Source organism: Bombus fervidus, chromosome 3 (genome assembly GCF_041682495.2).
Source record: "Bombus fervidus isolate BK054 chromosome 3, iyBomFerv1, whole genome shotgun sequence".
Classification (NCBI taxonomy): Eukaryota; Metazoa; Arthropoda; class Insecta; order Hymenoptera; family Apidae; genus Bombus; species Bombus fervidus.
In genome coordinates this window covers 4,769,692-4,783,432 of record NC_091519.1, presented here as the reverse complement: position 1 = coordinate 4,783,432, position 13,741 = coordinate 4,769,692, and the positions used below count along the sequence as shown (strand labels likewise).

Sequence of the window (13,741 nt, the reverse complement as noted above, 5' to 3'; positions counted from 1 at the left end):
CAGTTGTAGCGAAGTCAACTGAATAAATTTAGTTAATCGAAATCAACTCATTTATTTCGAACAACTTTAATCCTCTCCCGTGCTAGTACTCCTGCCCATAGCAGGTCAGCCGAAAAGTGGAATCGGTTTACCAGTAGCATTAAACTCTAGTCGACGCTACCCGTAACGTTTGAAATAAATAAAAATTTGAAACAATCCTTAAACTGTTTCTGGTGGCAGCAACTACCGAACAATCGGAGTTTCGAGTACAGATTCCCAACCTATCATTATCAAACACAAACGATAACGACTAAAGGTCTCCTCTTCCTCCGCACTTAGAACGTAACAATATATATATAATAAAAAATTTTTGGTGGCAGCGGTGGGATACGCTCCACAGAGGATTAAAGTTCTTACGAATATCAACTAAAAAATAAGTAGAAAAATGTCGTTCGCCCGGGATTCGCTAAGCGAAGATACGCTTTTGGCGTTGATGGAAAAATTGAAAGCGTGGGACGGAAACTTCCGTGTATTGACCGACATAAGCTTAAGACTCACTAAATTGGAAGAAGACGTGCGCGTAAGCAGACAAGCGAACGAAACCGAAACACCCATACCATCACCGATAACACCGCGAGAAACAAGATTGACCGATAATTACCAACAGATTAAATTAAAAGACGCGATTGAATCAGTACCAGTGTTTGACGGCTACCGACCGTCTGTGTCCCAATTCTTGAGGTCATGCGAGCGAGTGCGAAGTACGATTCCTAGACATCAAGAGCCCCAGTTAGTAAAATTATTAATGAATAAACTTCGCGGACATGCATTTCTCGCCGTAGAGGACAATGAGGTAGTGATCTTAAACGATTTCGGGAATAAATTAAAAGATATGTTCGGCCCAGGAGAAACCGTTAACGAATACAGGGGAGAGTTGAGAACGGTATTCCAACGACCAGGAGAAAATATATTAGATTACATAGACCGCGTCAGAAACCTCAGATTAGCTATAATTGATGGAGAAAGATGTCAATACGGTTCCATATCACAAGACGTTCAAGATACGATCGATTGGGACACGAGGGAGGCTTTCGTCAAGGGGCTCCCGAACGAAGTATATCTACGAGTAAGGTTATCGGGATACCAATCCTCAGAAGACGCGTATCGCCAAGCCGTAAAAGCAACGCGGGAACTAAAACAAGTAAACGACAGAATGCGATACCAACGTCCGACATCCTCAAGTAATAACAACCGAAACAACGTTCGTCCCCCTAATAATAATTACACCGCGAATAACCGAAACAACGCTCGTCCTTCTAATAACAATTATATTAGGAACAACCGCCAAGATCGAAGATCGGTACCTCCATCGCAGAATTTTTCGAATACTACAAGACAAAATATCACATGTAATTATTGTAAAAAATCCGGGCATTTAGTGAAAGATTGTTACAAATTTAAAGCCCGAGTAGATGCCGGATTAATCGTACCCTATACTTCGAGACCATCGGGAAACCAAACACGTCCTTCATAAATCATAAAGGAAAAGGTTACATAAGAATAATAAATACTACTTCAAGAAATTACGAATTTACAACACCGACAATGGTAATTAAGGAATTTGAAAACCCATCCCCGCTTCCTAGGACAGCGTGTAATACAGTTTTAAAATCGAAGGAAAGTAGATACGATAAAATAATTGAGTTACTACGACTCGAACATTTGAACGAAGAAGAAACGGAAAATGTTAAAAGGTTGATTCGTAATAATCAAGATAGGTTTCATATTCCAGGAGATACATTGGAAGCAACTGAAGTTTTGGAACATAGAATAATTACAACGGATAATATACCAATTAATACTAAACAGTATCGATATCCACCAGTACATCGAAAAGAGATAAATCGACAAATTCAAGAATTACTAGATACGGACGTAGTGGAACCTCAGTATCTCCATATAACTCCCCGTTATGGATTGTACCCAAAAAACCCGATTCGCAAGGAAATAAACGCTGGAGATTAGTTATCGATTATAGGAAGTTGAACGATAAAACGATCGGCGATGCTTTCCCACTACCAACATTACAGAAATATTGGATCAATTAGGAAGCGCAAAATATTTTTCCACGTTCGACTTAGCATCGGGCTTTCACCAGATCCGTATGTCACAGGAAGATGCCCACAAAACTGCATTTTCGACACCATACGGACATTTTCAATTCAAAAGAATGCCCTTTGGACTAAAAAATGCCCCAGCAACATTTCAACGTTTGATGAACTCAGTGTTATCTGGTCTGCAAGGAATAGAACTATTCGTCTATCTGGATGACATAGTGATTTATTCGAGGTCTCTCCAAGAACACGAGATTAAATTTAATAAGTTAATGGAAAGACTGAGGAAAGCTAAATTACGATTACAGCCTGATAAGTGCGAATTTTTACGACACGAGGTGAATTATTTAGGACATATAATTAGTGAGGATGGCGTGAAACCCGACCCAAAGAAAATCGAAGCCGTATCAAAATTTCCACGACCAAAAAGGGTAAAAAATATCAAACAATTTCTGGGACTAGCAGGATACTACAGAAAATTTATACCCGATTTCTCCAAAGTCGCGAAACCATTGACACAACTATTAAAGAAAGACACTCCCTTTAAATGGACAGAAAATCAAGAAAATGCATTCAATAATTTAAAGACAGCGCTAATGACAAAACCCATTTTACAATATCCAGACTTTTCTAAACCCTTTAACCTTACTACAGACGCATCAGGATACGCAATAAGCGGTGTACTGAGTCAAGGGCCAATCGGAAAGGATTTACCGATTGCATATGCCTCAAGACTATTAAATTCCGCCGAACAAAACTACTCTACCAAAGAAAAGGAGTGTCTGGCAATCGTTTACTGTACGATGCATTTCAGACCATACCTGTATGGTAGAAAGTTTACGATAATAACTGATCACAAACCGTTAGTATGGATGAATTCCATTAAAGATCCCACGTCGAGAATTTGGAAGTGGAAATTGAAATTGTCGGACTTTGAATTTGATATCCAATATAAAGAAGGTAGAGCGAACGCGAACGCAGATGCATTATCCCGAAATCCGCCAGAGATGTGCTTGCCAATCAGGAAACGAGACGAAGATTCACCAGATCGATATCCACATCAAAAAAGATTTCAATTGGATACCTCGACCGAGGACTCTCCGATATTCGAGGCTAAGCCACGCGTATTGTCGCATCACGATAAACAGGGAAAACCTTCTACTCGAAAGCATCTCACCATAGAAGGAACACCCGTAAAATATTTTGACGAAGCACTAGCCGAGCTCGATCGAGAAAATCGAAGAAGAGCCCTCCACTGTAATTCCAGAACTAATTCAACAACGAGAAAAGGACACGAGACCTAGGATAATTGCGGAACTAAAAATTTCAGAAACCCGAGACTCAATTACAAGAGTAAATGACCATAAAGTAATATTTATAGATGTACATGGGAATCCGATAGATAAAGGAGCCTTAGAAATGAAGGAGACGGGAAAATTGCCTCGTTATGAAGATTTAATGTTAGAAAAAGCAAGATTGAATTACGACTCCGGGAAATACATCGTATCCCTACCGATAAAGGAAAATAGAAATATTCCAATAACACCAGAAAATTTATTAAACTCGCTAAGATCTCTACTAGATGTAGTAAATGAAAAACAATTAACATCCTTTAGCATCAGCAAGGGAAATTTAGAAGAGATACCCTGGCGACATACAATCAGAAAATTAAAAGAAATATTTATGGAAAAAACCTTAACCATCACCATCTGCACTGGGGAAGTAGTCACACCACCAGTTGAAATACGAAATAATATAATAAGAGAAAAACACGAATCATCCGTAGCAGGACATAAAGGAGTAACGAAGACGTATCAAAGAATACGACAATGTTATTATTGGGAAAATATGAAGAAAGAGATCCAGGAATACGTAAGAACATGTAAAGAATGCCAATTGAAAAAGTTAACTAGAATAAAAACAAAGCAATCAATGGTACTCACTGATACACCGGGCAGGGCTTTCGACAAAATTAGTATGGATATCGTTGGTCCATTACCAAAGACGGCAAAAGGAAACGAATACATATTAACAATTCAAGATTTATTAACAAAATCGGGATCCCAATAGGAGGAATCTCTTCAGCTGAGATAGCGGACGCTTTTGTAAAACGATTTATTTGTCGTTTCGGGTCACCGAGAGCTATTCTCACTGATCAAGGAAGAAACTTTACATCCTCACTAATGAAGAAAGTAGCAAAGAGATTCCGCATCAAACAATATACCACGACGGCATATCATCCATAAAGTAACGGTTCAATCGAAAGATCTCACCACGTATTGATTGAATATCTCAAGTTATGTATCGAAAATTCCAGAAATTGGGACGAATGGGTGGAATTAGCTATGTTTTCCTATAACACCTCTGTACACGAAGGAACGAAATTCTCTCCGCACGAATTAGTCTTTGGACACTTGGCCAGAGAACCCACTGGCGAAATACTAATCGAAGAGAACATGGAACCAACTTATGCGGAATGTCTCAGAGACCTGTTCGATAAAATCAACACCGTGCAGCAAACAGCAAGAGAAAATTTGATAAAATCCAAACTAAAATCAAAAGAATATTACGACCGATGAATCAACCCTCAAAATTTTAAAATAGGAGATTTGATATATCTACTAAAAGAATCTAGTAAAGGAAAGTTCTCCGATCAATATACTGGACCACACAAGGTGCTAGAAATCTTGCAGAACCAAAACGTCAAGATTGAAGTAAAAGGGATTCCGCGAACAGTGCACTTAAACAAGTTAAAACTAGCGCATAATCGAAATAAACAATGAATAAAGTGATTGCAGTGGGCAACGTAGTGCAGTAGTGTATGTTGTAGTGCTGTTCGTCGAATAACACAGATAGCGAAAACCTAAAAAGAAAAAGGGAAAATTATTATGTGTGCTTCAATTATCGTTTAAATATAAAACGTGTTAACTCAATGAATAATTAACTAGTGAAAGTGGAAGTTACCTTGTGAACAAGTCATCAACATACAAGAAAATGTATGTGCGAATATAGGTTATGAATCCTTGTTCGTGGAACGTAATGTATGACAGCTACCTAAAATAAGTGAATAAATTAGTTCCAATTGTCTCAGTGCAAACTGCAAGGTTACTAAATGTTATAACTATATTGTGGTTAAATCAAAAGGAGGTGTGACACTGTTCGTCGAATAATACAGATAGCGGAAACCTAAAAGAAAAAGGGAAAATTTATTATGTGTACTCCAATTATTGTTTGAATATAAAATATGTTGATTCAATAAATAATTAAAAGAGTGAAAGTGAAAGTTACCTTGTGAACAAGTAATCATCATACAAGAAGGTTTACGTGCAAAATAGGTTATGGATCCCTGTTTGCGGAACACCATGTACGGCAGCCAGCTGAAAATAAACGAACGAATTAACTTCAATGGCCTTAATGCAAAATACAACATTACTAAATGTTATAACAAAACTGCGGAAGCTTGACACTGTTTGTCGAATAACACAGACAGCGAAAACCTGAAAAGGGAAAAGAAGATTATTACGAGTGCTCCAATTACTGTTTGAATGTAAAACGTGTTAGTTCAATAAATAACTAAAACAGTGAAAGTGCAACTTACCTCGTGAACAATCAATCACCATACAAGGAAGTGTACATGCATGAATTTCGCAGATTAATAAGAAGAAATAAAATAGCTGATAAGTATAGAAAGTGGTTAGGAAATAATTAAGATAGATTAATAGAGAGTTAGTAATAAATATAACAGGAGTAAAAGGATATTTTATTATGTATTAATCTACGTAGTATTGTTATATTATTATATCTAACATGTAGAAGTGGATTTTGTAATGCACAATAGCTGTCGCACATACAATGCATTATACACATATTAAATTAAATAAATTAAACAGTACCTTTAAGGCCACAGATATAAGACAATTGAAGGCAACCGTAGTAAGTATCCAAGGCATATCGAAGAATCGGATGATATTGTGGGAATGATCCAGGTAAGTGTCGCAGCATCGAAAGAGTAGAATCTGAAGAATCACAGACAATGTTAATCTAATAAATAAATTTTAATTACTAATAAGGGAACTAATACATATCATACATAAAATAATAACAAATAGCAAGTACAAGCAATAATAAATTAATAGGGAAAATAAGAAAGGTCAATAAACACAGAAATAGGTTAGAAATTAATTAAGATAGACTAAATGTTAACTAAATGTTAACAACAAGACATGACTGAACTCGGTACAAAGGAATAAAGTTATGCTACACGAAAGTGACTAGTAACACAATACACAAAGCATTAACTAAATTAAACGAGACTTATATAAATGCAAGTCACGACTATTACATTAAAGTAGCACACGGTATTTACACACACAATATCATGAAACACAAAACAATATTACAAAACACTACTAAATAAAATCATAATTAATTAGCTATTTCAACAACACACTACTGTCGACATTAAACCAACGCCATACCAAAGATACACGCGAGCGACCATGTTGAAAAATTCGTCGCGCGCACCCCACACATACACACCCCAACACGAATAACAGCCAATACAATGTAATACAGCATCATAATAGCAATGTTAGGTACTAATAATAAAAAAAAAAAAAAAAAAGGGGGAGAAAGAGAGAGAGAGAGAGATAAGGAAAATATATATATTAAATAACAACTAACATAATCATAACATATTATATATATTATATTATATACAGGGATACAGTAATCGTACAAAGGAACAGGTCCGAACGAAACATAAAAAAAAAAAAAGAGAGAAAATTTTTTTTTAATTTATATATATATTAACTGTTTTATATGAACGGGCGGCGAGTTCATCAACTCTGACATAGAGGACCTAGATGGGCCCGTTCCCGCATTCGATGTGGAGGCGACGGAGGATGTTCAATCTTGCCTCTGTGTTCGGTTGATACGCTCCGTCTATCATTTAGATAACGGTTACCTTTGTCAAGACTGTTTCGACAACTTAGATCCAGACGACCAGGACCTATGTGACGAGCCGCCCACTCATTTCCTATGCGGAATACCTGCAAGAACACATATAAAATACTGTCGTATGTGCGATATAAACCTAGCGGACCTACAACCCGCTATACCATGCATCCCATGCATGATCGTTTACAATAATCTGACTCACATTGAAAGACACTTTTTAGTTCAAGGAATAGCATTCCGCACCGTAGAACCATAAAGTACTTGTATGCTACGCACAAAACCAAATACTTATGCTATCCACCTGTAAACAAACAACATTTATAACTATACATGTAATTTTTACTTATGTTTACCAATATATACACACGCATGTTGTAAAGTAGGTGATATTTATAACACTCACTACCATTGATAATGCAAGTGACTCATAAAATAAGCCGTCATATTTACCATTACACACACATATATATATATTCGAAAACAAGCTACATTTGTAATATCTATTCTATTGATAATATATACATATATATTTATAACGATGAAACAAATCTCATTACTTACCAATACGTATGCATATATGTATATAATTATAATCCAAGTAGCTTTCACAATATTTATTTTCACTGATAACATATACGTAAAACCTAAAATAAAACAAAAGTTTTGATAAAAAAAAAAAAAAAATATATATATATAAATATAAAAATTTTTCTTTTTTTTATGTATATTAATAATAATAAAAGGTTATTCTTATTTCTAATAAACTCGAGAGTAAGAAACGATTTAATAAATTGTTAATAGGAAGATGAATCACCTGGTCATCGTACTTACCCTCATCAAAATAGCATATGGCCTGGTAGGATACGACTGCAATGGCAACCACCTCAACGTTACCACCATCTCTTTAAACTCCATCGGGGACTGCAGCATACAGCCTGCGATAACAGAAACCCAAGATATTTATATTCAACTACTGCAACTCTCAGAATTCGAATTTACCAATGTAAGGCAATGCAAGGTGCAAATAACTCGAATTATATATTACTGTGGCATGCACTCCCACTCGGCAGTGCATAACAGATTCGCCGAATACCTCCATGAAACAACCGCCCAACAATGTGCAAGGATGCACCAAGACGGCACATTTTCATTCGGACCACAAAACCTTATAGTAGGCCTAAAAGATAATGCAACAGAAACAAGGTCGCTTGTCCTAGCCGGCAAGTTAACAGACGACGGCAGCTGCCAGGGAACACAGTATGTAGACCCATACGGGAGCTGGGAAAGAGTCGTCGTACAAGCCACAGTAAGGATAAGTTTAAGATCAGCAGTTGTGCCAGTACGGATCGAAGCAAACAAAATTCTACTGAAATCAGGAACGATATGTACCTTTAGCGAAGGAAATTGTCTAGACGCTGAGGACGGATACACTTATTGGCAACCACAACCACCCTCATCATGCAAATTTGATCAGTACGATGTGCTATATGAAGGAATTGCTACAAAGATCCAGGAAATAAGAACCAACAGGGAACCAGCACAACCAGTTTACGCACTAACAACACAGGAAATAACATTTGCGCTGACTAAAACTGGAGAACAGCCACTGTGTGGATATACCCTACTATCCACCGAACACCCCAAATTGTTCCTGTTAAAAACAACAAGAGGAAATACGTTCATTTCCAAAAGCAAGACAGCAGTCGAAAATCTGGATATATTCGCATATGTCAACTCAAAATTCATTTACGTAGAGAAACATATTAAACGACAAATGACAACATTATACCATGATATATTGACACAAAGATGCACCACACAGAAGAAACTAATAGAGAATGCTTTAAGCTTAGCAACCTTACTGCCCGACGAATTTGCATACACCATAACCAAAACCCCAGGACACATGGCTCTGATCGCAGGAGAAGCAGTCCATATAGTCAAATGCATTCCGGTACAAGTAAAGATACGACATACAACAGAATGCTACTCGGAGCTACCCGTTTGGCAAGGGAATCGCACCGCATTTCTAACGCCAAAAACACACATCCTAACGCAACACGGAAACCATAGAGAATGTAGCGCAGTATTACCCACGCTATACAACATCGACGGACTCTGGCACAAATTCGTACCAAAACCCATGGAAGCAATCGCACCACAGGAACTCCGCCCGGACGTGCGCCAAACGTGGCGATATTCAGCACCATCGTCATTGGCCACGAGCGGAATATATACCCAAAAGGACCTGGACGCACTGCGGGACCACGTCATGTTCCCCGCAGAAAAAACTGCAGTCTTGAACACATTGGCCAGAGGAGCGACAGGAAAAACAATCGTCCCTGGAACAGTAAACATCCTGGGAATGATGGACGAAAACACATTAACGACAATAGCGAAAAATACCGTATCAAGCTTATGGACTGGTTTCATGGAATTTGGAACTGTCAGTGTAGCAATATTTGGAATACTCGTAATATTTAAATTAATCAAGACGATAATAGATATAGCCATACACGGATACCAGTTACGTGAAACTTACGGATGTGAAATCGCCCTATTAGGAGCAATATGCGGCTCAGTCACCCACCTGCTACTATACCTCAAAAGAAGATGAAATATCGATGATCAAACAGCACAACCTCAAAGGATATCGATAACACTGGTAGTCACTCAACAACCAACGACATCTACATCCGCCTTGAACGAACTCAGAGACACCATCAGTCAAATTTCCTTTGGAAATTTGAACTCCAAGGGCGGGGGTGTCACGTCCCGCGCTCCGCACGTGCCGTAACAAAAACAAGAAAACCACTCTATACAAAACGCGCGAATAAGGATTTGAATGCACAAACGAACACACGGCACTACGAAACGAAAGGAAGGAGTAACAAAATGAGGGCGACTAATAGATCCAACCAATAAACAAAATACATATACACACAACTCTAAATAAACCTACCAATAACCGACTTGCAATTTGAAAACCTATGGTTCAATATAATATAAACCCAACCAGTATAAAATAAAATAAATAGAACAAACTAATGGATTGAACGAGTCACGAACCAAACAAATAAACCAGGAAATAAGAATAATTACAAAAAGGGAAATGATTGAAACGCCAGGAATATAAATATATAATAATAATAATATAAATAAATAATAATATAAATATATTTTTTAATCAATCAACGCCGCAACAACTCGGAGAGTTACATATAAGTATAAACATATATGCCAAACATGTAATAACCTAGTAAATATTAGAGACAGTACTTCCAATACTATGCAACAAATACAATATTATCAATTTATGAAATATATGTATATATGAAATCAAAAAACTAATAGTCTAACGAATACATAAAACATACAATGTTATAATATTAAAGAAATAAAGGTTACATTATCAGAAATATATATATGTGTGCGCATTCTACATTATTAAATCAAATCAGTAATCTAAGATACATACTTAAAACTAGCCTATATTCCGATAAAGAGTTATAAAATAGGAACTATATTACGAAACATGCATGTCTATATATTAAAAAAAACAAATATATATAAATAATCTATATTCTAAACTAAACTACTACTAATAATCTATAAAAGAAATAGAACACACAACGTAACACTTGGGACTAAGTAACAACTTGTCGATAGGCCAAACGTTCAAAATAATTAACACCGCAATGACTTGAAGATTTGCATACAGAAATTCTACCATCAAACGCAAATATGTAAAAACACATTAAACACACAATAATTTAGAAATAAAACCTTCAATACTATGTTGTCACAATACAAGATATATATATATATGTATATATATGAAATCAAATAATTGACACATAACCTCAAATACACAACATTACATCGCTAAAGAATCTAAAGGAGAATCACACTGCCAGAATTATATACATATATACGTGCGCGTGTATGTGTTCTATCTTATTAAATGAAGTTAATATAAAATAAATAATTAACATTTCATTTGGTATGAATACTAAACTGCCAGAAGAAATATGTATATACACACATATATATATATGTGTGTGTGTGTATGAGTGTGTTTTATATTATCGAACACTCTATAAAATAAACTACTCAAAACAATAAATAACGCTATCGAAGAATTACAAAACATTAGTCATATTAAAATCACACACAATATAAATATATATATATATATATATGTATATTCACACGAACAATACTATTGTCACTTTAAAGTAATAATAATAACAATATTAATAAATAAATGTTCTAATTGCGGTAGAATAAGGAAAAACAAGCGACAGAAAATTACTTCGATATCAAACAAAACTAAAGACCCGCCACTATAACCTCACTGATGACATTTATGAGTTGCCATGTTAGATTTACACGCGCGCATCGGAACAACTAACGCAATAACACGCGTTATGGTGACAGGAATATTAGGGATTAATGGAAATCAGGCGCAAGAAACAAATCATGAAAACACATTATTAACATTTTTCTTTAATAAATTCTATGCGCAACTACGTTGTCAAATATAAATATAAAAAAAAATATATATATATATATTTAATTAAAAAAGGGGGAAATATAAAATTAAACACTATCGAAAAATTACAAAACATTAGTCATATTAAAATGACAAACAATATAAATATATATATATATATATGTATATTCACACGAACGATACTATTGTCACTTTAAATAAATAAATGTTCTAATTGCGGTAGAATAAGGAAAAACAAGCGACATAAAATTACTTCGATATCAAACAACACTAAAGACCCGCCACTATAACCTCACTGATGACATTTATGACCGGCCATGTTAGATTTACACGCGACACAATAATACGCGTTATGGCGACAGGAATATTAGGGATTAATGGAAATCAGGCGCAAGAAACAAATCATGAAAACACATTATTCTTTAATAAATTCTATGCGCAACTACATTGTCAAATATAAATGTAAAAATATATATATATATATATAATTAACTAAAAAAGGGGGAAATATAAAATTAAATACACATATATTTAACAAACATAAACAAAAAAAAGATAACCTTAACTAAAAAAGGGGGAAATATAAAATTAAATACACATATATTTAACAAACATAAACAAAAAAAAGATAACCTTACAATGTATATATATATATATTGAACAAAAAAAAAAAAACACAACAAAATACATCTAAAAAAAATATATAATAAGGAACCTACGATTATCAAACAACGAACCAACGAAATTAAAGCAGCTACACCAAATCAAAATCGAAGCAAGGAGCTCCAGGACAAAGTACGCTGAACTCACGCATACACCAATAACGCACAACAGGGGAAATTCCCTTTCTCCCAGAAGCATGGTGACGAAGATGTGCCTCCAGAACCTCTCCGGGAATTTCATTTACAAAACGAACTTTTACACAACGATCGGTATCAACGACTTCAACCAGAGGGAGCTCCCACTCCAATACGACGGTCTCTGCATCGAAGAAACTCTCATCGACAGTAACAAAATTGTCAAAACTCAACTCCGACGGAAAATCCACGGCCTCGGCATCAATGTCGAATATTTCCTCCGACCACTCTGGTACTTGTGGTTCATCACAGCGCCGCATGCGTTTGATGGGTTTTCTCGAGTCGCCCATGGGTTCTTCGGAATCCCTCTTTCGCTTGCGCTGAAACAACACAATATAGTTTAAATAGAACGAAACAGAACGAATCAAGCGGATTAAAAACAAGACAAAATACGCACCAGAGAAGTCTGGATAGGAACCCCTGATGGAAATGCCTCCGCAAACATTGTTCAAACGTCGATCACCGAAGCCTAGAGAAACAACAAAAAAGAAAAGGAAAAAGGATCAAAATCACGAAAACTACCATAATATGCAAATATCCATCTAAACCAAACTTACGCAAACTAACTCGAGGGAGGAGGCCCTTGTTGTGGGAGAGCAGCGGATCGCGCGTGTTGCCCGAGCAAACATCGAAATGATAATGATGCTGCAGCCACCAGCCCTTGCACGCGCCGAAGAAACACAGGTAAATCCCACGGTACAAACGTGGAAGTTTCTCGAAAAGACTAGACCAGCATGGAACGCTTCAAGTCTCCTAGACGCTAGCTCAGCAGAAACACTGGACCGATGGGAACTAAGTCGAGATATGGAACTTACATTCTCTCACGTACGATTTCTGAAAGCCCAAAGTGCAAAATCCCGATTCCCACGGAAGGGTACCCCAGTGGACCACCACCACCACCACCACCTCGTGGGGATGGCATTATAAATAAGCGTAGCAACATAGAGCAGGGCTCATTATTAAAAGTCGATTATTATAAAAGTGTTCATTCTTATTAAAGCGCATTACTATAAAAGTTCTTTATTATTAAAGCGTTCGTCATTATTAAAGTCCATTATTATTTTTACGTTTCGGCGGTCTTTAGTTGTTCAAAAAAAAAAAAAAGAGAGAAGAGTCGCGACTAAGAAAAATTTATTTTGAAGTTCACATTCCATCTCTTAGACACGAAGAAAAAACACATTGTAATTGCGGTATTAATCCGGCTAGTAATTTGTAAACCGTGTATCGAAATAAATAAATAAAGTAAAAGTTTGATAATAAATTATATCCGAGTTCGAGAAATAAACCCAGAAATAAAAACACCGACGACCATCAGA

General features: G+C 36.1%; 2 protein-coding genes and 1 long non-coding RNA gene across 5 annotated transcripts; 1 reads left to right on the top strand and 2 right to left on the bottom strand.

The window, feature by feature from the left end:
* Window positions 1-5,153: 5,153 nt before the first annotated feature.
* On the bottom strand, window positions 5,154-6,644 carry LOC139998442 (uncharacterized). 3 transcript variants are annotated; one of them, XR_011803265.1, is made up of 4 exons: window positions 6,572-6,644; window positions 5,987-6,134; window positions 5,382-5,470; window positions 5,155-5,279 (listed from the first exon to the last, which is right to left on the bottom strand). It is a non-coding gene; the product is annotated as an uncharacterized lncRNA (long non-coding RNA). The 3 variants fall into 3 exon arrangements; XR_011803263.1 differs by having other exon boundaries at window positions 5,154-5,470; window positions 6,572-6,643; XR_011803264.1 differs by lacking the exon at window positions 6,572-6,644 and adding an exon at window positions 6,436-6,539 and having other exon boundaries at window positions 5,154-5,470.
* A 1,498-nt stretch (window positions 6,645-8,142) lies between these two features.
* Window positions 8,143-10,137, top strand: LOC139998441 (uncharacterized). The gene has a single exon (XM_072022975.1). The coding sequence runs from the start codon at window positions 8,179-8,181 to the stop codon at window positions 9,667-9,669; it is 1,491 nt and encodes a 496-aa protein (XP_071879076.1). The 5' UTR covers window positions 8,143-8,178; the 3' UTR covers window positions 9,670-10,137.
* Window positions 10,138-12,322: 2,185 nt separating this feature from the next.
* Window positions 12,323-13,381, bottom strand: LOC139985445 (uncharacterized). Its single transcript, XM_074111626.1, has 3 exons — window positions 12,983-13,381; window positions 12,823-12,894; window positions 12,323-12,745 (listed from the first exon to the last, which is right to left on the bottom strand). Exons 2-3 carry the CDS (start codon window positions 12,868-12,870, stop codon window positions 12,323-12,325), a joined length of 471 nt encoding a protein of 156 aa, XP_073967727.1. The 5' UTR covers window positions 12,871-12,894; window positions 12,983-13,381.
* Window positions 13,382-13,741: the final 360 nt, after the last annotated feature.

Excerpts from the sequence above, each read along its gene's own strand:
- LOC139998441 (XM_072022975.1), top strand. The coding sequence starts at position 8,179 with ATGCACCAAGACGGCACATTTTCATTCGGACCACAAAACCTTATAGTA.
- LOC139985445 (XM_074111626.1), bottom strand. The coding sequence starts at position 12,870 with ATGTTTGCGGAGGCATTTCCATCAGGGGTTCCTATCCAGACTTCTCTG. Across the intron at positions 12,746-12,822 it reads TTCCTATCCAGACTTCTCTG|CGCAAGCGAAAGAGGGATTC; the intron begins GTGCGTATTTTG and ends GTGTTGTTTCAG.